Genomic DNA, 26,387 nt, shown 5'->3' with positions numbered 1-26,387 from the left:
GGTGACCTAGATTTTTTTAAAGCAGGCTAACTACGTGTGATTTTTCAGTCACATTTCCGGAAATTGTAACGGTTACAGACCAATCTTTACAGCCTGAGAAGAAGAAGCACACTTAGCCTCCATAAATGCTTTGCCATCTTCTATTCATATCCACATGAAAAAAAATCAATGTTTTTTTTTTCTTTTTTCTTTTTTCTTAACAAGGCAAAGGCCAAGGACAGTTTTTTTTAGGCATTCCTGCTGCCCTATTTTCACAAATTGGTTTGGTGAAACTGACAGAAAAAAAATAAGAAAAAAAACATTGATTTTGCGTGTTTTTTTCAGCGTGTTCCTTTCCTGACAAGAGCTCCTCTTCCGTACTGACCTCCATGCCTCCTTTTGTGTTAGGTTACATCTCTGTCTGCCTTTTGTGTGTTACTGTGTAATGATGTCTCCCTGCTTATGTGAGCATGTCTGGGTGTTTTATGCATATTCCGTGATTCAGTGTGTGTGTGTGTGTGTATGCTCACTTGTGCATATGTGTCAGCAAATGTGAATATAATTTATACTATTTACATCTCTGTCTTGGCATCCTTCTCAGAGCACCCTGCCAGTGACAGTGAGGATGATGTCGTCGTACGGAAGTGCAGGCGCCAGGGCCAACTCAATCCTCTCTCTTCCCCAGAAGTGTGTACCCTCCTCTTACACACACACACACACCACACACACACACACACACACACACACACACACGCACACACACACACACACACACACACACATGCCCTCTTTAACATTCACCTCAGCTCCACCTACACTAATCAGCCTGGCTCTCTGGGGCCTGCCCTGGAGATCTTATAGAGTTTCCTATCTACTGTCCCACCGTGATGATAAAGCACTGTCAGTCACTGTGCCGCCCGGAATCCTAATTACAGTGCATGAAATGCCCTGTATTGTTATTCCTAGGCTTCTTCTTCTTATTATTACAGTGCATGAAATGCCCTGTATTGTTATTCCTAGGCTTCTTCTTCTTCTTCTTATTCTTGTTACCTTTTTTTGCGATTAATTCAGCCCGAACCGCTTAACGTAGAAACTTCATTCAAACTTTGTTGCGTAGGTCTTGTAAAGGACACTTATGCTATGTATTTTTCACTTTTCTAAACTTTATACTTTTTAAGATATTAAATAAAAACTAATCTAAATTTTCCCATTGACTTACATTGGGCCATTATGACATCATAATAGGGTCTTTAAACTGGCTTGCACCTGTGCTTCACTGACAGCTGCACCAAATCAAAGGAACCTCTTCTCTGTCCCTCTCAATTTAACTGTATAGGAACATTAAGACACCTTCCATTCTCTACTTTTTTTTCTCTCCATCTCTCCATCTTTCTCTCTATCCCTCTCAGTCTACTTTTTCTCACACTCAATCTCTCTTCTTCACTCCATTTTTATCTCCTTTTTTCAATATTTTCACTCTCTTTTTCTCTTCCACTCTTCTTTCCTTCTTCCACTCTTCTTTCCTTTCTTCTTTCCTTCTTCCACTCTTCTTTCCTTCTTTCACTTTTCTTTCCTTTCTTCACTCTCCTTTCTTCTTTCCTTCTTTCACTCTTCTTTCCTTTCTTCTTTCCTTCTTCAACTATTATTTCCTTCTTTCACTCTTCTTTCCTTTCTTCACTCTTGTTTCTTTTCTTCTTCCACTCTTCTTTCCTTTCTTCACTCTTCTTTATTTTCTTCTTTCCTTCTTTCACTCTTCTTTCCTTCATCCTCTCTTCTCTCCTTTCTTCACTCTTCTTTCCTTTCTTCTTTCCTTCTCCCACTCTTCTTTCCTTTCTTATTTCCTTCTTTCACTCTTCTTTCTTTTCTTCTTCCTTTCCTAACTTTTGCATTTCATGCACTGGTATTTCCTTCAGGAAATACATTTTCTAGTTATTACAGTGCATGAAATGCCCTGTATTGTTATTCCTTGGCATTTTCTTCTTCTTATTCTTCTTACCTTTTTCTGCGATTAATTCAGCCCGAACCGCTTAACGTAGAAACTTCATTCAAACTTTGTCGCGTAGGTCTTGTAAAGGACACTTATGCTATGTATTTTTCACTTTTCTAAACTATACTTTTTAAGATATTAAATAAAAACTAATCGAAATTTTCCCATTGACTTACATTGGGCCATTATGACATCATAATAGGGTCTTTAAACTGGCTTGCACCTGTGCTTCACTGACAGCTGCGCCAAATCAAAGGAACCTCTTCTCTGTCCCTCTCAATTTAACTGTAACTAGGAACATTAAGACACCTTCCATTCTCTACTTTTTTTCTCTCCATCTTTCTCTCTATCCCTCTCAGTCTACTTTCTCTCACACTCAATCTCTCTTCTTCACTCCATTTTTATCTCCTTTTTTCAATATTTTCACTCTCTTTTTCTCTTTCACTCTTCTTTCCTTCTTCCACTCTTCTTTCTTCTTTCCTTCTTTCACTCTTCTTTCCTTTTCTTCTTTCCTTCTTCAACTATTATTTCCTTCTTTCACTCTTCTTTCCTTTATTCACTCTTCTTTCTTTTCTTCTTCCACTCTTCTTTCCTTTCTTCACTCTTCTTTCTTTTCTTCTTTCTTTCTTTCACTCTTCTTTCCTTCATCCTCTCTTCTCTCCTTTCTTCACTCTTCTATCCTTTCTTCTTTCCTTCTTCCACTCTTCTTTCCTTTCTTCTTTCCTTCTTTCACTCTTCTTTCTTTTCTTCTTCCTTTCCTAACTTTTGCATTTCATGCACTGGTATTTCCTTCAGGAAATGCATTTTCTAGTTATTCTTCTCACCTTTTTCTGCGATTAATTCAGCCCGAACCGCTTAACGTAGAAACTTCATTCAAACTTTGTCGCGTAGGTCTTGTAAAGGACACTTATGCTATGTATTTTTCACTTTTCTAAACTTTATACTTTTTAGATATTAAATAAAAACGAATCTAAATTTTCCCATTGACTTACATTGGGCCATTATGACATCATAATAGGGTCTTTAAACTGGCTTGCACCTGTGCTTCACTGACACCTGCGCCAAATCCAAGGAACCTCTTCTCTGTCCCTCTCAATTTAACTGTATAGGAACATTAAGACACCTTCCATTCTCTACTTTTTTTTCTCTCCATCTCTCCATCTTTCTCTCTATCCCTCTCAGTCTACTTTCTCTCACACTCAATCTCTCTTCTTCACTCCATTTTTATCTCCCTTTTTCAATATTTCCTTCTTCCATTCTTCTTTCCTTTCTTCTTTCCTTCTTCCACTCTTCTTTCCTTCTTTCACTTTTCTTTCCTTTCTTCACTCTCCTTTCTTCTTTCCTTCTTTCACTCTTCTTTCCTTTCTTCTTTCCTTCTTCAACAATTTTTTCCTTCTTTCACTCTTCTTTCCTTTCTTCACTCTTCTTTCTTTTCTTCTTTCCTTCTTCCTCTCTTCTCTCCTTTCTTCACTCTTCTTTCCTTTCTTCTTTCCTTCTTCCACTCTTCTTTCCTTTCTTCTTTCCTTCTTTCACTCTTCTTTCTTTTCTTCTTCCTTTCCTAACTTTTGCATTTCATGCACTGGTATTTCCTTCAGGAAATGCATTTTCTAGTTTTCATTTTGCACTCCGTGGTCCCATCATGCTGCCCTGGTATGACCAGATTCACATTCACTTACCCTTCACTAATCCCAGGGAAGCTGGGCCGGGGAGCAATAGGCGGGCAGAGTGCAGCTAGTATCCTCCAGCTTTGCTTATCGGAAAACACGCTCCCCCACTGTTTTAGATGGGTTCAGTGGAAAACTCCGAGTCCTTGTTTCTAAAGGATCTTTTGGTCTGATTATCTGTTTAGAGTCCTTGTTTCTAAAGGATCTTTTGGTCTGATTCTCTGTTTGTTTGGAGGGTTTGTTCTCTTTTAGAAGGAAAAGGCTGTGAGGTGGTTAGTGGGGAAGACTGTGCTGCTGCTGCTGTGGTGTGTGGGATGAGTCTGTGTTTGAGATTTGTCTGATCATCAACTTTAGATAAAGGGAGAATATGGAGGGAGACAAGGAAAGAGGCTAGGTTAGCAAGTCAGTGGTTCTATAGAAAGTACCATAATGTTAAGGCCTTGGGCTCTTTAAAGTGCTAGTCTCTATTGTCAATGTCGCTATATAAATCAATCAAATTGAATTGAATAATCCTGTCATAAATGCATCCCACCATTGTTAACCCACTCACTGATTAACCCCATTGCCACTGACTTGTTGTCGTCTGTGTCCTCTCAGCAGTCAAGGGTCTTAAGCGATGTGGACTCCCCTGTGCAAGTAACCCGAAAGCGTGTTGTTGCCCCTCGCAATCTCATGGTAAGAGTGGTAACCTACATTATTTCATATGGAATCAGATTGTGCCTAATTCAAATATGACATGCCTTTGGGGTTAGCTTCATTCCTTAATCACATGGGTGTCTGGCAAAGTGTATTTGACAATGCAGGAACTAATCTACTCACTGTCACGTTTGCCGTTTGAAGCAATTTATAGATCAGTGCATTATTTTACTCATAGTTGTCACAAAGACTGGTGACCTCTTAAGTCAGATGGTTAGTAAGGTATTTATGATCACTGATACGATGTGTGTTTAATAAAGATTGGAATCCTTGTTGCTCGTCCTGTTGTTTGCAGTCGGAGGAGAGTGATGTGGAGGCTTTGTCTGATAATGACTTCAAGGACTCGTCCTTCAAACAGCCCAGAGCCCAACCTGCCCGCAAACAAACCAAACAAGCGCACACATCAAAGGTGAAGCCTGGAGACTGTGCTCATTTATTATTAAGTCATTTCTAATACCGGTACATAGTTTGTGTACCACAGGCAAAATGTTTGTTGTGTATTGTTTTTTATAGAGGATATGCTTAACTGTCAGCAAACTGGGAAAATAAATGCATTAGTTGCACTAAGCTATGCAGCAGGATTTGTAGTAGAAAAAAACACTCAGGTACCAGATTATACAACAACAAAAATTAGTATCACAGCTGTTGCATGACAATAAAGTCGCAGTTTGACATCCCCTCTGACTACATTTCCAGGGGACAGTGCGCAGAAGACGGTGTCAGTTCCTGGATGAGGAGGCAGAGTTTTCAGAGGAAGATGGGTCTGTGTCTACCGATGAAGAAGATGGCGAAGAGCAGAACAGGACCCTGGAGGGCTTTGTGGTGGACAACAGCCATCTCTCTCAGGGTCTCAACGGTACCCTTACCAGCCTATCAGAATTTGAATCCCTCTGTTATAACAGAAGATATAACAGAAAGGCGTCAGATGTTTATTAATATCTGGTGTTTTACTTCACTTCAACCAACACTTCAGAATCACAAGGATGAACTGAACGATAAGATAATAGTCTCTTACCACCTCTTGGTATGATCCTAGGGGTGATCATAAAACACTTAAGCCAATGTTAAACCAGTGGCAAATTAGGATGAAGACAAGTTTTAAACTGTATTTAGATGAATTCACTTTAAAAAATTCCTTCTCATCCTAATTGTGGAAAGGGCAGTTCTATTAACCCTTGACTAATTCGATGACAGATAGATCAGCTAATAGCCATGACTTTAGCATAACTGGATTCTGCAAACATGTATGTTGACTGAGGAAATACACACTCCTAACAGACACTATATACTTTCTGATCAGTCGTCAGTCATAAACTCTGTGGTTGTGTTGCCAAATTAATGTTAAGACATGTTAATGCATTTCGAAAGGCTGCATATGACCAGAGAGAAAAACGTTACCTACTGACGCTCTTTATTCTAAATTCATCTTAAAACGTGTGTGTGTGTGTGCATGAAGTAAGCTAAACTAAGATTGTTTCCTCTGTAGATTCAGAGATGCAGGGTTTTTACCTGAAGTCGGTGAGGAGCCCGGCTCTTCCTGGAAAATTCAAAATGGTGTACAAGCCCACCAACAACAACATGGACATCTTCTCACAGGTAGGGCCTATACGAAAAAATCAATGAAACTTTAATATCTTAACGACTTACATTACATTATACTACTATTAATTCAATTGCTGTGACTAAGTAAAAAGAAAACACTTTTTGCACACTGAAAACACTTAAAAGAAATGTTTTTAAAGGCACCCAGTGCAACTTTATATAAACATTCAATGAAAAATAAACATTCAATTTCTAGTCTTTTTTACACGTAGTAAGTTTCAATAACTCCTTACCATTACATATCGACATTCAAGGAGCAAAGATGAGACGTCGTTGTGTGAACAACAACAATCGCCGGTGGGGAGAGGCCATTTTTCCATTGACTGGAATCCTGCTTTATTTATTGTGGGTCACAAAAAATAAAGAAAATGGCGGCGATTGTTATTGTTATCGATTTTCTATCAGTTCTCACCACACAACGACGTCTCATCTTTGCTCCTTGAATGTCGATATGTAATGGTATGGAGTTATTGAAACTTACTACGTGTAAAAAAGACTAGAAATTGAATGTTTATTTTTAAGCCTCGAAAGTTGCACTGGGTGCCTTTAAAGTAATAATTTGCTAGCATTGATAACAATGTTTCCTGTAAGTGGCCTCAGTCACCTTGCTTCTGTGCGGCAGGTGCCTGAGCAAGACGAGACGTACGGGGAGGACAGCTTCGTGGTGTACGGCAGTGACGTGGAGGAGATGGAGAGCAGCGAGAAAGACGAGGAGGAGGAAGAGTTGGTGAAGCTGATTGGCGAAGACTCCTACGTGGACGGGAGGAGGAACTATGCGACCCGGCGCAAGGCTCAGCTCAGGCAGGCCAGGGGCAGAGAACCGAGCCCTGAGCCTGCCGGGAAAACCAAACGCTCCCGGATCGTGCGCATGGAAGACTCCAGCGATGAAGAGCAAGAGAAGAGTGGGAAAACAATGGAAGCCCCGAAGCGAGCAGCCCCAGCCTGCCCTGAAGCAGCCAGAGAGAAGCAGCAGCCAGTCTTTAAGGCTCCGCTGCTTCCCCCACAGTCCTCTGCTGCTGCTGTGGGTCGCTCACATGGGTGCAGGCCTCAGCCCAACACGCTGGAGCAGAGGAACCGCCAGAGGCTTCAGAACCAGGCCCGGCTGTCAGAGGAACTGGACTTTGACACAACGCCCTCTACCCCCTCTCTACGGGACAAGTCGCAAGTATGTGCAAATCGTTCAGTCACTTATCTTAAGCAACTGTGATAATCTTGGCATAGCTTGAGCTTAAGCCTTTAAAAAGTTCATGTGAGGAAAACCAAATAATACCGCTTTTACTACAATAGGGATTTATAAATGTACACGTCAGGAGGCAACTCCATCTGTGGACCGTGGCTGGTAGTGGTGTCCTCATCTTAATTGTCCTCTGTGAGATTTTATATATATACAGCCGCGGAAAAAATTAAGAGACCACTTCAAAATTATCAGTTTCTCTGGTTTTACTATTTATTGGTATGTGTTCAAGTAAAATGTACATTTTAGTTTTATTCTATAACCTACTGGCAACATTCCTACCAAATTTCAAATAAAAATATTGTCATTTAGATCACTTATTTGCAGAAAAATTACAATTGGTCAAAATAGCAAAAAAGATGCAGTGTCTTCAGATCTCGAATAATGCAAAGAAAACAAGCTCATATTACTTTTTAAACTACACAATACTAATGCTTTAACTTAGGAAGAGTTCAGAAATCAATATTTGGTGGAATAACCTTGATTTAAAATCACAACTTTCATGTGTCTTGGCATGCTCTCCACCAGTCTTTCACATTGCCGTCGGGTGACTTTATGCTACTCCTGGCGCAAGAATTCAAGCAGCTCGGCTTCTTTTCATGGCTTGTGACCATCCATCTTCCTCTTGATCACATTTCAGAGTTTTTTTAATGGGATTCAGGTCTCGAAATTGGGCTGGCAATGACAGGGTCCTGATCTGGTGGTACTCCATCCACACCTTTACTGGCCTGGCTGTGTGGCATGGAGCATTGCCCTGCTGGAAAAAACACTTCTCAGAGTTGGGGAACATTGTCAGAGCAAAAGGAAGCAAGTTTTTCTTCCGGGACAACGTTGTACTTTGCCTGGCTGAGGTTAGTAAAAGACCATAAGGATTGAACCAAAGCGGACTGGAGGGTCTTCTAGTTCGTCTTCTCTGATGAGTCCAATTTTCAGCTTTGCCCAACACATGGTCGTCTGATGGTTAGACTGAGACCTGGAGAGGCCTACAAGCCACAGAGTCTTGCACCTACTGTGAAATTGGACTCATCAGAGAAGACGAACTTAGGGACCTCCAGTCAGCTTTGGTTCAATCCTTATGGTCTTTTACAAACCTCAGCCAGGCAAAGTACAACGTTGTCCCGGAAGAAAAACTTGCTTCCTTTTGCTCTGACAATGTTCCCCAACTCTGAGAAGTGTTTTTTCCAGCAGGGTAATGCTCCATGCCACACAGCCAGGCCAGTAAAGGTGTTGATGGAGTACCACCAGATCAGGACCCTGTCATTGCCAGCCCAATTTCGAGACCTGAATCCCATTAAAAAAACTCTGAAATGTGATCAAGAGGAAGATGGATGGTCACAAGCCATGAAAAGAAGCCGAGCTGCTTGAATTCTTGCGCCAGGAGTAGCATAAAGTCACCCGACGGCAATGTGAAAGACTGGTGGAGAGCATGCCAAGACACATGAAAGTTGTGATTTTAAATCAAGGTTATTCCACCAAATATTGATTTCTGAACTCTTCCTAAGTTAAAGCATTAGTATTGTGTAGTTTAAAAATTAATATGAGCTTGTTTTCTTTGCATTATTCGAGATCTGAAGACACTGCATCTTTTTTGCTATTTTGACCAATTGTCATTTTTCTGCAAATAAATTATCTAAATGACAATATTTTTATTTGAAATTTGGTAGGAATGTTGCCAGTAGGTTATAGAATAAAACTAAAATGTACATTTTACTTTAACACATACCAATAAATAGTAAAACCAGAGAAACTGATAATTTTGAAGTGGTCTCTTAATTTTTTCCTCGGCTGTATATATATATATTTAAGCAATATAGCACGAGTGGGAGTGGGGTAGGTAAGGGATAATCCCACGGGTGGTGTTCGGCCGTAGCCACCGAGGCCGCCAGGCCGAGTGGCGTAGGCAACAACACCCGTGGGATTATCCCTTACCTACCCCACTCCCACGAGTGCTATATTGCTTTTATAAAACAATTCTACAGTCAACAAATTAACATTTCAACACGAAGTTATTGATTCAAAATGGTTTATTTCGCCATTGTTTCTCCGCAACAAAAAATAGTTCCATTGTTAACGTCTTGCTTTGGAATTTTAAAAACTTTTAATTAACGGTTATCATCAATGCGAATGTTTCATCGCGGAGTGATTTATTTTTAGCTGTGAAAAGTCCCGTAACTGTAGGTATGTTGACGAATAACCTATAGCATGGAACGTCTCTCGTCCAATCAGAAACAGCTAAATTACGCGCTAGAACCCAATTGTTTTATAAATATATATATATATATATATAAATTAATTTATGTTCAGGCTGGCAGCTTCACCCTCTCTGTGGATCACGGCCCTGGCCCATCTCCCTTGGCAACGGGTCCGGTGTGTGTTCTGGTGGACAGCCGCTGCATATCCAGCGGGCCGGATGTGATCTCAGCGCTGCGTCTGCGGCACGGCGTGACGGCGCAGGTCTGCTCGCTAGACGGCTGCGACTTCATCGTCAGCAACCGCATGGCAGTGGAGCGGCAGACGCAGGCGGAGGTGGCGGCTGCGCAGAACCGCAAGCGGCTGCTGGAGAGGATGCACAGCCTGCAGGGCCTGTTCGAGAGGGTCTGCCTCATACTGGAGGCTGACCGAACACGCCCAGGTAACAGAACATGGTGATTTTGATCCTCTGCTTTGTGTTATGGTCGCAAAACCACCTCAAAAGTGCGTTGTTTCTGCACTTAACATAATTACATAAATTAGTCTTAGAGATGAAGGCTGCTAAAAAAAATCACACAGACTGCAGTACAAGTTATTATATGTATAAACCTATAGACACAGTCATGGACAAAAGTTTCAGATTGCTCTTGAGAAAATTGTCTTTTTCGCTCTGAATGAGTGGTTGCATCGGAAATGAAACTGTTTACATGAGATTGGGTCATCTTTCTGTCTGCCTGTCGTATTTAATTGACCATCACGCAGTAAACACGTTATTGCACCACACTTAGTTGTGCATCACTCATGGATGCAGAGGGCACAGATTGTGGTTCTTCACCAGGAAGGATATTCGGAACGAGGGATTAGTGACAAAGTTCAAGTGTAGTAAGACTTATGTTCACAAAACAGTCGTGAAACTTGCAAATTCATGGACATTTTCGTGTGTTGAATATTATGTTACCAATAATGTCCGAACTATTGGTGCTGATCTTATTCCATAGCAGTAATGCTCTAATTGTAGTTCTGGTAACGTAGCTGTAGTCGGTGCCTTAGCTACTCTCCTGCTGAAAGCACAATTTATTAAACATGTTCAGGATTTCAGGATCTCAGGAGCACATCTGTTGTTACTGTCTATGATTCAGTCCTGCTGTTTTGTTTTGTTTTCCTCGATGCAGAACTGCTTCTCTTCCCCTTATCCATACAACAGCTTTGGCAAGAGTGTTATTGTTTCTGACACCACATTAGTAAACAACTCGACAATAAACAGAGCCTGTGAGAATGTGTGCTATGTGTCAGAGACAGACTGACCATACAAAGCCAGGCGTCAGAACTGTCCTGGAACAGTAGTCCAGTGCGGTTTGATCCGTCTGAGTTTGTCCACAGCACAGTGTCTTATTCTATTTTATCAAAGTGCCTCGCCAGAAAACACAACATTATCCAAAAGGGATAGGCTCGCTGGGCTTGTAGACTGCCCAGACAGTTAGTTTCTTTAGTTTTCCAAAGGCTGTAATGTCAAATGACTTGATTTTGAGTCGTTCGCCTATTTTTGCCGGAAGCTAGATCCCTAGGTGAAGCACAGGGAATACATAAAAGACCTAGATGGGGAAAAGTGTTCAGATTTTTACAACAGAAACCCATCCTGTAATACCATTAGGACCCTGGGAATTAAGACCAGTCTTGGACCAGGGTGCTATTTATAACCAGAGAATCAGTTTTAACCCATTGTAATCCTAGTTTTAACCCATTGTAACTAGGCGTAATCCCTGTCTGAGAAACGGACCCTTTAAATCCTCGTTTTGGTGTAGTTTATGGCCCTCGGAGCAGATCACACCGTTGAGAGGGACCAGCAAAGAAAGAGAGCAGCTGGCGAGGTTGCGGTTAGGTTAGGTTAGGTTAGGTTAGCACCTGTGGGGGGCGGGGGGCACTGTCATTGTAAACTCCTTCAGGTGGCTTTGTCCCTCTTTGGTGGATACACACGTGGAAAGGCTAAAGGCTCTGCTACTGGGGCTAAGACATGCTCATCCGCCCCACTTCCCAACACGCAGACGCCAAGAGTCTTCCGTGACTCCACTAATTCACTATCACCATAATGTCTGTGTTTTTTCATTTGTTTTCTTATTTAGATATAAAGACGCCATGTTCTCTGGTCTTTCATCCATAGGAGTTAGAAAATAATCACTATCTAATCTCCAGTGGTGGCAAATTAAAGCCAGATTAAAGATTGATTTTATGACTAATAACATAATTTTTTCCCTCATTTTAAGATCAAAATGCCATAATGTTTAGTCATAATAGTTTAATAGTTAATTGTTCACCATCTTCTCCATTGGTAGCTGACTAAAAGCATAATAGGTAAATCTAAGAAAATGCAATCAAATCGAAGTGAAAATGTGAAAACCAAGGCTGATGTCCTGCCTGTTGTCCACAGGAGAGGCGTCTCGACCCTTCCAGCGCACCCGTTACTATGACAGTACGCTGGGGGGGCTGGTGCGGGCGGGGATCAGGCTGCTGACCAGCGGGGGGGCCGAGGACACCGCCGCCCTGTTGGCCGAGCTGGCACGGGTGGAGCAGAGGAAAGGCGAGGCCATCGGCGTGCCCCTGGAGGTGAAAGGTCACCAGCAGCAGGCGCTGCAGTTCTACCTCACGCTGCCGTGTGTCAGCTACATCAACGCCCTCAACATGTGCCACAACTTCCACTCCGTCGCTCAGCTTGTTGACAGGTAAGATGTCAGAAGATGGCCCATGTTTACGTCCATTCATTTAACAGACAATTTTCCTCAGAAGTCAGAAGGTGAGGTACACATTTTTATCAGTTAAGTGTCCTTGGTAATGGAACTCATGACACTGGTGTTAGGAGTGTCTCGATTCACCAGTACAGCTATAGGGGCGTTGTTTACTTAAGCAATAAGCCCCAAGAGGCCGTGCTTTGCGCTGATTTTAGAACAGGTAAGGGGAGTTGTTAGGCACGACGCGAAGCGGAGTGCCTTTAAACCCCCTTACCTGTTCTAAAATCACACAAAGCACGGACTCGCGGGGCTTATTGCTTTTCTAAACCTGTTACTAGAAATATTTGATATGGTTTCATAAATAAAGACAATTCAATTTAAGAAACAATAGTTTAATGATAAACCGTCATTCTTCCGCCACTAAAAATTATAGTTCCTAAATAAATTGTTGCCACGCAACCCTTTAAGCAACGCAACTGCCAAATGGAACACTGGGTATGAAATGCGCTATATGAATGCCTTGCCATTCGCTGTGCAGTAATATGGAATGTAATCAGGTCAAATTGTAAGGTAATGCTGGATTTTACAACGGCTTTTAGCCAATCACAATCAAGGATTTGAACAATCAGGTTTAGAATTCTGTTTACAGCATCTGCTGTTCATGAGATGCCTCGTGCAAGCTTTCCTATTCAACCACTGCATCCCAACTACTGAAAGGGTGAAGGCTGAGTAATGGAACTGCGTCATACGACTATTGTCTCAGTTGAACAGTTGGCCCTCAAACTGCCCAAGACTTATAAGTGGAACTGCTTTTGCTACACAGATAATGAATTTAAAGGACATATTTGAAGAATACGAATGAATATGAACCTACAAAAGCCTACAGGGTGCCATGCCTCTCTGTACCTTTCATTGTTTGTGTGATTGGTCTTGGTCTTCTATTGAGAGCTTATTATGTTAGCGTTGTGGTTACATGCTGTTGATGTAACACCTTTCAGTTGTGTTAATATATCTTACGACACAAAATGCACTTAGTCCCCATGAAATTGGCCATATCAGTGTGAAGTAGACCACACACAAAGAGTGTGAAATACATTAGGATAATGCAGCCTCTATTCAGTCTATGAGAGGGTGTATGACTGCGTCCGCAGGCCTCGCTCTGTCTGACCTGATATACGATATGAAATTGCTGCCCCTCCTTATCTTCCATCTGTTCGTTTTTCAAATGGCCCAGATGATTTTCCTAAACTATCTGATTTGTCCATGTGTCTGATGAACCTGATGATTTGCTCTGCTTCATTTGCCTTCTCACTGCCAAGGTAATAGGGGTGTGGGATGTGAAGGTCACTATTGGGTACAATCATGTTGGTCTCCCACTCAGTGTTTTTCTTTCAATGCCTGGCTCATTCACTCTGACCTTTTATATATATATATTATGTGTGTGTGTGTGTGTGTGTGTGTGTGTGTGTGTGTGTGTGTGTGTGTGTGTGCACGCATGTGTGTATGTGTGTTTCTCTCTCAGTTCTCTCTCAGCTCTGCAGAAAGGTGCACATGTGAGTCGCTCCAGGGCAGAGGAGATCTACCGCTGCCTGCGATACTCTTGTGACGTCTCCCTGATGGCCACTCGCTGAGACCTGCACCCCAGCACTGTGTGTGTGTGTGTGTGTGTGTGTGTGTGTGTGTGTGTGTGTGTGTGTGTGTGTGTGTGTGTGTGTGTGTGTGTGTGTGTGTGTGTGTGTGTGTGTGTGTGTGTGTGTGTGTGTGTGTGTCCACAGCTAGGTCTGAGGCTCAACACTGATTATGTACGCCTCAACAAGTGGCGTGAGCGCCCTCCTCAGGAAACACACTAAACATCCTCAAACCAAGGTGTCTATTAAGGCTCACAGTGCATACCCAGCGGTCAGGCTGATGCACTTTACATGCCCTTAAACTCAGGCGCTGCGTGACGCTTGCTTTGAGTCCCCCACCAGGTCAGACTTGACCATCACTTACATGTGCCTCCACACTGAGATGCTGCTGAACTCCTCATTATTGTGCAATGAGGTGATGCTCAGTGTTAAGCGTGTACGTCACCGTATCAAAGTGGGACTTGGCACACTGTGGGCTCCCTCCTCAGGTCAGAGTGTGTGTGTGTGTGTGTGTGTGTGTGTGTGTGTGTGTGTGTGTGTGTGTGGTTCAATGCTCACCTGTTGTCCACACCAAACTCTGTGCTTACTGACTGGACCCCAGGACTGAGGTTAGACTCCAAGCATTGGCATCTGAGCACCTCTGGTGATTAACATCAGATTGTGAGCCATTGCTTAATGAGTATGCCTCTAGTAACCCCCATCATGACACACAGGTCCAAAATGAAAGCACTCTAGTGCTCAGATTCAGAGCCAGTACTCTAATCCAGCGTTGGACACCAGATATTTTGAGAGTTAAGGCACATCCTGCGGCAACATTTGTCCATTCCGGTGCATACCAGCAGTAGCATCGTCACTCTACATTTTTTGGCTAATCTCTCTGTCTGCAGACATAAACTGATTGTGAGGAACACTTTGTTTTCAACCAAAACAAACAGTACATTCTCCCGGGGACTCTTTGGCAGTCAGCATAGCCCCTTTCAATAACTCAAATACTTTTCTCCATCTGGAATGCAAGCCTGGCCTTATTCCCAGAGAGAAAGGAGAGGTTGTTAATATGACTTATATCTGATTGGGCCTGATCATATATCATTCATCATACGCACTTTATGGTATGTGATTTACCAGTGGCTTTCTTTTGTGAAGTTTTTTTTGCTTGACATGATGGGAGTAATGTTACATAATGACTATACGCTGTGTACAACTGAGGGACAGTGGAAATAATATGGTTTCAGTGAGTTTTGCTTTTATAAAGCCATTAATGATTTCCCTCATGGAGTCAGTGGACTCAGTCTGGGTTGTTAAAAGTAAGTTATTTTTCTTGTCATGTTTTTGTACCTGCAATTTACACTAAATAAATAAACATCCTTAATATAATTATCCAGTCCCTGTGGTTGAAGTCATTTCTGATTGGTCTCCTTATGGTCCATTAACCATACGCTACAAACATTAACCATACGCTACAAACATTAACCATACTTTTGTTGAGCTGTTGAATATGAATCCACACTGAGTCGGATCATTTTCCCATGAGTTCCACAACAGGGCACTCATTAACCAGACATGCCAGCTCAAGATTAACCCTCACTACCTTTTCCAACTTGTGTTAATTAAGATGGTCTCTCTATTGCTGTCCAAGTTATTGGAGTATGTGATAGCAGTCATCCAACCTTCACAATCTAAATATTCATGTCACTTTTAATTAACTCTTTGGTCATCCAGCAGCAGTCGTGTGTCAAGTTTACCTCTTATGGGTTCACTGGGAAGGAAATTAGCATTTTAATACATCAAGCTTATAGCCTGCCACACCAAGCACATTTAGAGAGAGTGAGTTAGTCCACTGGAGATGCATTTTGTTGCAGAATAATGCTGGGATGGATACATGTTTGCCATACACCAGTTTTATAAACCACAGGTTGCAGTATTAGATATTGATGCACCAGCTCTGTTTTGAGGTCTGTGTTAAAGTGTTCATGCTTCTGTGTAGCTGTCTGTATAATGACATAAATTCATTAAATATATATCCTAGTACAAAATGACATACAATTAATTTCATTCATATATATTGCATAGGCGCAAAGATGTAATTCATTCCTGGTGCGTCTGTACCAGATATGTTCTGTTAGTTACATATCACATACATTGGTTATGCAACTTAGACTACTTAGTCTGCTAAAACAAATATTGCCATAGATCCCTGTACCACATGTGCTTTCACCAGGATACTTAGTAGTCATCAGAGAGTCCTCCTGCTCATCTGTACTGGCAATGTTTTTCATTTAAGGGTTAGTCTCTCCCTTATATGAACATTAGCAGTCTCTATAACTTCTGCACGGTCACAATTAGAATAAATATTTTATGGCTTAGGGTTAGTCTGTGTGATGCTTGATAAGTATGACCATTGTGTCATTTACTCTTCATGTCCAGAGTCTTACCTTTTTTGTAACCACTACAGGAATGGGACATTTTATGTATGTTTAGTTGAACAAGTTGCATAAGATGATAAATTACTCAAAAATACACTTTAATATGCTTTATTCAGCATTTGTTCTACATCAGATTTGTACACCAAAGGTTGAACTTCAGCAACCACTGTATCAAACTTCAGGCAAATATATTCACACCTCCATATAATTTCCCTATAATACAACAGCCCTTAAGAAAGAGAAAACAAAAAAAAGAACAAAAAGAATAGACAGCTGCTTGGGGATTTGCCCTTCCTGGGATGAAGTCCCTTTAATCATGGTTACACTCTCTTCCACCCATGATCTTGATGGAACGCATACAAAACCAACTAGCACTATACAAACAGTTTCATACAAGCAATAACCCTTTATCAATCATTTTCTATGTCAATAATGACGGCATCCCATTAAATTAGTAAATGTAAAATAACCAACATTTCCAAATACAAAATTGTTGGGTACACATCCGTGTAAGCAGCATACGATTTTCAGATGGAAGTGGTATTGGGTTAAGGTGCTTCAATGATCATTTAAGATCATTTAAATAGGTCAAATGCAACATTTTCAGTGTGTGGTGATACTGTGTGAAGTTAACCCCGCATTTACAGTAACGTATTTACTTACTTTGACCTCAGTTTCTATGGTAACATAAGTTTGATGATATCTTGCTAAAGAGTTTGCTGCATTTCGCCAATCTACGCAGTCAGGACTGCAGTTCATTCTGCTGCGCTGATTTCACTTTTCAAAAGTGTAATCACTACAGTGTTCACGCTTACCATAAAAGCAGCATTAGGACGCACAATAACTTAGGCGATTGACATCAAGCATGGGATTCCACTAACCACAATCGTGGGATTGACACACAGCTGGGAGTCAAAATCATAGGAAATCATAAGTGCAGTTGTTGACTTCAAACAGCAGACCGCACCCTACTCTGGAATGTGGCAGTGAATTCCAGTGGGGTGGGTTAAAATGGGTAAAGAAGAACACAAGGGAGAGAGAGAGAGAGAGAGAAACAGAAACAGGGGTTGGAACTCCTGGGCCATCAGGGGTACGTACAGAGAATGGCTTAGAATCCTTAGGATTCCTTAGTTTCAAAAAAGTTAAAACATTTAAAAAAATATTTTCATATAGTTGTGTATATATGCATAATTGTGTGATGATGAAAGGCACGTATATGCGCATACAAAAGAGTGTTTACAGGTTGCTCTGTGACAATACATGAAAAGTTGTCATAATACTTTAGTAAAAGCCGAAGGCTGTAACAGTTAAATGACTGCGCTGCTATTTAGCATTTGGATACATCCAAAACGCACCAATGACCTTATTTACTGTCAAGAAATCCTTGAAAGAATTGTTGTGAACTAAATTTTCAAGCTTACTGACTGCAGATTTGCTTAAAATAACAAAATGGTTTAAATAGTATTTTTATACGTTCAATTTACAGTCTCCGTCACGGGCCTTCTGTAGAGTCGCTATTGCGATATCCACAATCACATGAACCAAGACCAGTGGCTTTGTTCACTACATAAAGGCTCAATATGCAGTTTACTCATTCAATCTCAGTGATTGCTGACTTTCCTTTGATTTTCCTGTTGTTTAAAGTGACTGAAAATTTTCCATTCAAGTTGTTGACAACTCAAATTAATGCTATAACTAAACCGTTATAAATGAAAAGAAAGGACAGGTTGACCTTAAAAAAAAAGAGGAACTAAATTAGGGTGAAAAAAAAATAAAGGAAAAGGACATTTTTGTATTTACACATGCAGATTCCACCTGCAGATATTAAAACATCCCCATAACGTCTCTCAGGTACCCAATCTGTCCACCATCATGCAATGACCATAACACCCCCTAGAGGGTGCTCCAGAGCACACACACATGCTCACAGGCTGGTGGTCTGGACCTGCTGTTGCTGGAGGGCCTGCGGTGGCACCTCACAGTTGGCCCCCTCCTCGTCACGCATGTAAATGAGAAACAGAGTCACCGTGGCGAAGGTGGCAGCATTGACAGGGAAGGCGCGAAGGAGGGTCGAGGTCAGTCCTCGTGAGAACGCTCTCCAGCCCTCGCGCTCCCAGCTCTGCCGCACGCAGTCCGCGATCCCGCTGTAGCGGTTCTGGCCGCCCACGCCGTCCGCCTGCAGCCGGGACTTGATGACGTCCACAGGGTAGGTGGACAGCCAGGAGGCGATGCCTGACATGCCGCCGGCAAACAGCAGCTTGGGTATCATGTAGCCGTCCTCAGGCTCGCAGCCCAGCCGCCGCGTCAGCACGTCGTACGTCAGGAAGTAGATCCCGAAGCCCGGCGTCTCGCGGATCACTGTGGTCACCATACCCCGGTTAATCCCCCGGAAGCCCTCCCTCCGGTAGATGCGCACCAAGCAGTCCAGAGAGTTCTTGTAGAGCTTCCGCTTAGACTTTTTCTCGCCCAAGCCCTGCATCTGCATGCGCGTCTTGGCCAGCTCCATGGGGCAGCAGATCACACACTGGATGGCCCCCGCCGCCGCCCCTGCCAGGAACTGGTTGAGGGGCGTGTCTTGGCCCAGCCGTCGCATGGCGTTGCCCTGGACACCGAACACAATGGCGTTGATGAAGGCCAGGCCCATCATTGGCGAGCCGATCCCTTTGTAGAGGCCAAGCAGCTGTGGGGGACACACACACAAGCAACCAAAAAAGGGACAAGCAGAACCAGGTCAGCTGAAGTCACGACATTCAAATTTGGAAACGTAATATGCAACTCTTTCTGAGGAAGGACAAAACATTCTCTACTTTGAAACAAACCAAACAGAAGAACTAGCCTGAACAGAACTGGCTGCAATATCATTAAGGTACAATGAAATACTGCACAGGACACAGGGTTTCTGATGTCCCTAGTGCTTAATTTAGACTCTTACCCCTTTTGACCCGGTCCTCGGATGTGTCACCCAACCTCAGTGACGCCTGCTGAGGCGTGTCTGAAAGTAACACTGTGCTATGCTGACCGCTGTGTTGCCAGGCCAATAGGCAATGGGATACCTCTGAATGGTGGCCCTACACCAGTACACACCCAATGCGGTCAAATGTAAAGGCGGAGTACAACGTTGAGTTCATCCTTTTTGGACGAGAACATACCTCGTGCCCCAGCTAGTTTCCAAGTGGGCTGAATGACAGTGAATGAAATTGAATTTAGGCTTTGGCACATGCAGCCATCGTATAGCACATGTATACCAAAATTACAGACATGGCTGCTACATTGCAAAACAGTGCTTTGAACACCCATAGTCTTGGTATATTACAAGTATAGCACTTGACGTGAAGTTATTATCTGTTTTAGCAATGACTTCCACTGATTACCATCAAGGTTTACCCACAGTTTTGAGCAAAACCTTTTTCTATTGAGGAACTTTAATTTTCAGATCCATGGTTCCAATAGGAGTTCCATTCCCTGCACCGATTCACACACGACCCAATGAAGCATATGTTCATGAACATTTTAGGGATAGAGTGCATGTATGGAACACATTTTAAACTACGCCTGTATACTACAGGCCACAGTGGATATTCCTAGCCTGGATACCAGCCTGAACTCCGCCCACAACATTTTTGGTCTGGGAGATTCAGTCTGGACTTGAGCTAGTTGGGAGAGATTAAACATCTCGGAAAAGTGATCTGATCAATCAAATTGTAAGGGCGGGCTTTATACGTTGATGGACAGATGACCAACCAACGCTTGAGTTGATTAGATAGATAAAATATACATCGAACAAAGATGGCGCTGTCTCGGGAGCTTAGTGGGACATATTTTATAAGATTTAAGCTATCTACACGACTTTTTTATGTCTACATTGACTCGGTTAGTTGTGTATGTGCAACACAAATGTTGCCGAGGATTGTAGGTCTTTACTGAAGTGCTCTAGACCATTATTGATAGGTTATGCTAACACGTAGATAAAAAAAACATTGAAACAAATGGTAGCTAGCTATAGCCTTGTTGCGAATAAGTACGTGAGCAGGCATATCTCACAGATATTGATAGCGCATTCATTTTGAAAGAGGAACAGAGAAACGCGATCAAGGCATTTGTCCATCGAAAATATGTTTTTGCCGTCCTTCTTACGGGATCCTGTAAAAGTTTAAATGTATCAGATGGTCATACTATGTTGCTCTGATTAGTTGTACGTATCCAATTGAGTGAAGAGGCATTTTTTTTCCTGGTTCGTTGAAACACGCCCCATAATCACAGCCCAATGGCTCAGCATCAGACTCATATTCTGACTAGAATTATGAGTATGACATCGTCATGCTAGGATATTCCACTAAGGCTAATGAGCAATTTGGTTATCACGCTATGCTCCCTGTTCTTCTCATTAAGCAAGCGCATCAACAATTTATGACAGTCCATTCAGGCACAATGTGAAAGTAATACTCACAGACTCTTGACGCACAATGGACTGGAAGCAGTGGAATGTTCCACGGTACAGAGGCTTGTCCACACTTTGAACCTGCAGTCTGACCTAAAACAAAAAAACCCTCTAAGAATCTGGCAGAAAGTCCAAGTTTATAATTAAACTACAAAATAGCTAGGCTAAAGTAAAATATTACATCTAATAGACAGCAAACTCAAACTTAAAAAGGTAGGGAGAGAGGGGGAATGTTACACAACAAAAATATTTTTGCAAATGCAATGGGTAAATTGGTAAAAGAAAAAAGGGGGGGGGGTACAATTCTACTTCACCAAACAAAGTAGTTAAAGTAAAGAAAATTATTTGTATAGGTCTCTCTCTCTTTTTTTTAAGGTCACAAATGAAACACTGGGAGAAAAAAACTGAAAAATTGACCTTGACCGTACTTACTAGGTCGCACACATCCGTGCAGAGCTTGTATATCCCTCACCCTCATCTACAACAAACGACACTTGTGCTGTTAAAAACAGCCCCCTTAACAGGGGGGCAGAGCATCAAGGCAAATTCTGGAGATCACAGAGCCTTGGCCCTTAAGGCTTCGGCCCTCTGCCCTGTTACTCTTCTCCACATGCAGACTTTGGCAAGGTACAGAAACTCAAATTATTTCATGTCAGAAAGAGACCTCAAACTATCACGACAGAAGAGTGACTGACTAAACAAAGAGGAGGGGAAGGAGGTACTCTTACAATAACATGTTAACATGCTTAAAAAAAAATCAGAGGAAAACTGAATGATCCTATTATGGAAAACATACTTCAAATCACGTACCCAAAGAGGGGGAGTTCTCAAAAAACATTGACCCTTGTGATTTTGTGATGAACTGAAACTGCTGTTCTTTGGTCTACTGAGTCATTACCACACTGGGATTCCCAACCAATCACGAGTCTCAAATAACAAAAAAGTACAGTTATTATATTGTTATTATCTTTAAGTTACCGGGTAGATGGATGTGGCATCTTGTATACAGGGGGATCCTAGAGTCAACAGAACATATTCAAATATACAAACTCCTAAAATGTGTTAATTAAAATACAAAATACTATTTGAGTTTTAAATTGATTAAAAAAAAATATTTACCATTACTCTACACATACAGGAGTGATTTCAATGCTTCTCCAGACTCAGAGTTGAGTGCTTCAGTAATGTTCCTCTAAAAACCCATTAATTTCCCCTCAACCTTTCATGACATTTAGACTTGGGGCTCTGATTGTTTAAAGCTGCAGCATGCAACAACGTAGAGGTAAAGATAGATGTAGATCACCCTACAATCAAATCCTCAATTGCTGTTGGTTAAAATCAGGCCAGGCCTGGTGACCAAATTTCCCAGGGCCTTGCATGAGAAGCAGTGTGTGAATGCTGACGACTCCAGCCCCTGTGCAAGCTCCAAAACCGCTATTTGCAACAGCTGGCCAAAAAGCTGGGAGTAGGCAGGCTGGCAGGCAAGGCAAGGAAACAAGTTGAAGAAGGGAATTAGAGGAAAAAGTTTGGCATAATTGTACATGGCAGAGCTCTTTGTTCTTGCATGCAGCTCTAAAGTCATTGGCAGGCAGGTCTCTGCATGCACTGCACACATGCGCTCTAATATGCAGGTTGACATCGTTTAACAGACTATCGACTGAGACAACAAATGCCAGCCATAGGTTCAGTGCAAACCACAGCTGGTGCAGACAACCACTCAATGGAGGGGGCCTGAGCTGGTTTGTGCGGAATCTCAGACCTACAAACCACCCACATAGCAGCTGCTGGCTCTGAAAGGGTTCTCCTACTGATCAGCCCTATTTACACTGTGGGCCATCAGCCCAGGAACTTTGTCCTGGCCTACAAGCACCAGGGCTAGAGTTCCTATTAGGTGCTTTTCCACCGCAGGAACTAGTGGGTTGGTTAAGGGTGGCCCACACCTCTGTGCGTGTTCTTCCAACACCTCTTTCAGGGCCATTTTTGTAGGACCTCTTTTACAACCATTTTTTGGGAAGAAAGGAGAAATGAGAAATGAGGGCCTTTTTCACTGCAGGAACTCATGGGCTGTTTTAAGTGACTGGCATCTAATGTCATATCACCTCATATCAAGATTGGATCCATTTCAGAGAGCAGCCGCAATCTGGGTTCACTGCCCTACTTTTTTTTTTTTTATGTGCGCTTAAATCAATCTCCTGCAAGAACAGATGTTGTGAGGTTAAACTGTTAAATTGTCAAACATGCACATAATAGCATAAGTTGCCATTTTGCCTTTGCAAAAGCTGCGCATATTCCAAAAGGGATGAAGCTGTAAACATGAATCATGTCAATCTCTGTTTGACAAACTAGAACACTGTAAATTGTAATGTTACTTAAAGAAAACATGAAAACCCACCTTTACAGTATCAAATGGGTGTCCCACCAACACACCAGAAGCACCTGAATAAAAAAAAAAAGTTTAATTGACCTCTTATGTTGCAAATGGGAATATCTGCACCTGGACAAACTGAAAAGCAAGGGGCAACTGTCCATGATAACAGGCAACTAGCTCACAATCATTTCAGGTAGCAGTAGTATAATTATAACTGTAGTATAACCATTTCCAGTGTAATAGATAATTACTTTTCTAATAATACCTACATTTCACATAGGTAATAAACTCCTGCTGACTAAGTAAATATCTCTGAAGTGTCTGAAAACTAAGCATACACATTATGTTGCAATGTTGTTAAAAGAATGAGGTGTGTTTGCTCTTTCGGTCGACTACTGTAGCTCAGTATTCAAATCGTCTCTCTGTCCTGTGTAGCCTGTACCTCTGTAGTGAAAGTCCTTGACCCGGGTCAATGAGAATTACTGACATTTTTCCAGCTGCGTCACTGGAGAAATGAGGCAAGCCTAAGAGCACCCACCAAGTTCACTGTGAGCAAACCCTTCGCAAAAACTTACGTGTGATTCAAACCGTTTAACAGACCCACCAAGAATAAACATAATGAAGAATAAAGAACAAAAAAAAAAAACACTACAGGCATGTCTTAAAACTATTATCTCACCTAATACCTTACAAAAATGTATGGAGACAAAACAGAAGTGAAAGTTGTGTTTGGTAGAATAAGATAACGATTACGAATTACAAACATGCTGTGATTTATCTTGGAGACCAAGCTATTAACCCAGCAACTATGCACTCCAGGCAGTTATGGGATGGGCATTTCAAGCAAAAATATAAGAATCTCATCAAGCCATCACAATTTGGATTTTCGACCAAAAGCAGCACTGAATCAGCCCTAGTTTAAGATCCCCAATGTCCTCTTGCGTGTGTCTGATTCTGATCTACTCTCGACCCTCATTTTCTTTGACCCGAGTGCCACCTTACATTATTTGTATCATCTTACTCTGTAACACATGTTCTTGTCTATATACTCTGTCTTTGTCTCAGTAAATGCAAATAGCATTAAGCGTCATAAGTTTTCAAATAGCTTTTGTGAGGATTCAGGTTCTCCTGCATGCATAGCCTCCTTCCTGCTATGAATAACCCCTCTCCTTCACCATTTGTCCTCTGCCATTACAACAGGTTTTGTCCTCCCTATATGCTTATTTAGCATCATAATAGCTTCCTGGGAGAAATGAAGGAGATTGTCATGCCAGTATTACACCATTCCAACGTTTCTTAGTAACAGTAGCTCCACCACCTGTACGCAAAATACACACACTGTGTACCCTAGCAGTGGGGCAGACTGGCAATTTTGTATTGGTTAGCAGTGTACTGGGTGAACTTGAAGCGGGATTGATGGAAGTGAAATTGAATACTGTCAAAGTAAACTGAAATAATGTCAATGTTCGAAATACAAAAAAAGGAAACAATGTAGTTTGATTTAACTTTTTAACGCAACAACAACAAAAGGCAGGTGGTGGAGCATAGTGGCAGGCTGAGTTGGCATAGTAGTGATGCCCAGTCTGGACTTGGCAGATGTGGAGCTGGAACTTTGAGCTGGTGCAACACGATGCTGCAGGGAACTGATTCTGATCAGTGCACCATCTTAAGAGAGACAGTGTACCCAAATATTCACAATATAATTAAAGTTCTACTCATGATGCCGGTCACAACTGCTGCAGCAGGAATGTTATTTAGCTGCTTGAGAAGTTTAACGACATAGGGCCCAAAGTCCACACCACTGGCAACATGCAAAGAACATTGCGCACCTGGTGGTATATCACGCCATACATTATGCCAAGGACGGCAGATGACTATTGCTACACCCACCAATTACTCAACCGATGTATGCCTGATTGCGGCCTGTCCTCTGTCAATGTCAACCCAAGCGCTTTGTTATTAAGGCTCTAAGCCTACCTGAGGAATAGTATGGCAGATAAATTGCTCTAATGAGTATTCATAAAGACACTGAAATCGATACGAAAAGGGTGTTGAGGGAGTTTAACGCAACATGGACCAGGAGAGTTAATCTCCAGGGTTGATTTACTACTGCAGGGTTGATTTACTACTGCATATAATTAGCTAGCAAACGAGAAACATATTTGCTGAGCGAAGTTTATTTTTTCTTTCAAAATGCGTTTTAAATCCACGTGTTAGTCCTCAGTCATTTGATTAAGTACTTGCAAGTTAGCTTACTGGCATCTCATGTTCCCATCAAATTACAATGCGTAGTCTGTTTTATAAAATAATGTTCCACTCAGCCAATTTATTTTTAAACGTGGCTTGTTTCGCAGTGCATTTTTCACTGTCCCATTCTCAAGGCGCTCTCGCTTACTTCTGTTTACGTCAATAGATGTTTTTTTTTACGTTTACTGAAAATGAGCTGCTGCCACTGAAGTTGTGCGTGGCACATTGTATGGTGGCACATCTTTCTTGAGTGTGCCTACAGTGATCGAAAGCCTGCAGCTGCCCCTGTTTTTTTATACTCAATTCCTTATCCTCCAAAACTAACTAACAACTCAGGATTTAGCCACTATCAAATATTTATGAATGACAAGTATGATGGTTTCCCACATCCACGTGGATTACAACTCATGGCCTATCTAGAGTAGTGTTCAATGTTGAATAGGCTACAGATGTGCGCAGAGATTCCCTCCATCCAACAACCTAACCAGCGTTATCACCAGGTATGTATTTTTTCGTAATGGATCGTGTATCTTGTGAAATTCAAAGCTAAAAAAACACTACTGTTGACAAAAGGTCAAGAATGTGTGGCATTTCCTTATTTGCAAGTAAAAAAAAATTAAGCACAGATGGTCGTTTAGCAAAGTTAGCTTCCTGGCTGAGAAGAAGGCTGCAGGGCGCGACTGACTTAATTGACTCCGAAGCCGATGACTGATGTTCAAAAAATGACAACTAACCGGTTCTTCTCAAACTTACCTCCAATGCAACCTGCGACGAAATCCATTCCGTTTTAATGAATAGTGTTTTTGAAGTTGTTGTCCCCCTCTTCCGTCCAATCAGAATTCTTCTCAAAGTAGATGATCCCCGATTCAGTGTTACTTCCTACACACTGGTTGCTTCTTGGGATCACGCTAGCTGAATTAGCTAGCAATGCAATTTGGCGCTTTTCTGACTGTATACTTTGACACGTAATATGTATTTAGTGTGCAAACCTGCAGTCCCAGTGCCTGATAAAAACTTGACCTAACCAACGTGTCCTGCGACCTCGACTGCTCACACCTCCCATGCGTTCGATCTATTTTCGTACTGAAAGAAGCCTACAGGGGTCTGTCCTTTGCCTTTTTCAGGAAGCGTTTTGTCCAATCGGTGCTCTGTATCGAGGACAACTCCCCTAGCAAGCACATGAGCAAGACAGCCCCTTACCGGCTTCT

The 26,387-nt window shown here is 42.0% G+C and overlaps 2 protein-coding genes across 2 annotated transcripts in view; one reads left to right on the top strand and one right to left on the bottom strand.

The window, feature by feature from the left end:
* Positions 1-13,706, top strand: part of fancm (FA complementation group M) — a gene marked incomplete at both ends in the record, with an annotated part of 57,709 nt that extends 44,003 nt beyond the window's left edge. Inside the window, 9 exons of the mRNA XM_080850766.1 lie at positions 581-666; positions 4,228-4,305; positions 4,622-4,735; positions 5,023-5,182; positions 5,813-5,922; positions 6,551-7,093; positions 9,467-9,794; positions 11,778-12,069; positions 13,598-13,706. Coding sequence (XP_080706892.1) covers positions 581-666; positions 4,228-4,305; positions 4,622-4,735; positions 5,023-5,182; positions 5,813-5,922; positions 6,551-7,093; positions 9,467-9,794; positions 11,778-12,069; positions 13,598-13,706 — 1,820 coding nt within the window. The remainder of the gene's footprint in view (positions 1-580; positions 667-4,227; positions 4,306-4,621; positions 4,736-5,022; positions 5,183-5,812; positions 5,923-6,550; positions 7,094-9,466; positions 9,795-11,777; positions 12,070-13,597) is intronic.
* Positions 13,707-16,218: 2,512 nt separating this feature from the next.
* slc25a29l (solute carrier family 25 member 29-like) lies at positions 16,219-26,254 on the bottom strand. Its single transcript, XM_080849782.1, has 4 exons — positions 25,933-26,254; positions 22,957-23,000; positions 20,574-20,657; positions 16,219-18,806 (listed from the first exon to the last, which is right to left on the bottom strand). Exons 1-4 carry the CDS (start codon positions 25,958-25,960, stop codon positions 18,051-18,053), a joined length of 912 nt encoding a protein of 303 aa, XP_080705908.1. The 5' UTR covers positions 25,961-26,254; the 3' UTR covers positions 16,219-18,050.
* Positions 26,255-26,387: the final 133 nt, after the last annotated feature.

The sequence above is a fragment of the Sprattus sprattus genome (assembly GCF_963457725.1).
Source record: "Sprattus sprattus genome assembly, chromosome: 13".
In the NCBI taxonomy this organism is placed as follows: Eukaryota; Metazoa; Chordata; class Actinopteri; order Clupeiformes; family Clupeidae; genus Sprattus; species Sprattus sprattus.
The sequence above is the reverse complement of the archived record's forward strand: the minus strand, read 5'-3'. Positions and strand labels throughout refer to the sequence as shown.

Coding starts and splice junctions, on each gene's coding strand:
- slc25a29l (XM_080849782.1), bottom strand. CDS start 25,960: ATGGATTTCGTCGCAGGTTGCATTGGAG. Junction 20,658..22,956: donor ACCCATTTGATACTGTAAAG/GTGGGTTTTCAT, acceptor TTTTTGTTTTAG/GTCAGACTGCAGGTTCAAAG. Junction 18,807..20,573: donor CCATTGTGCGTCAAGAGTCT/GTGAGTATTACT, acceptor TGTCCCCCACAG/CTGCTTGGCCTCTACAAAGG.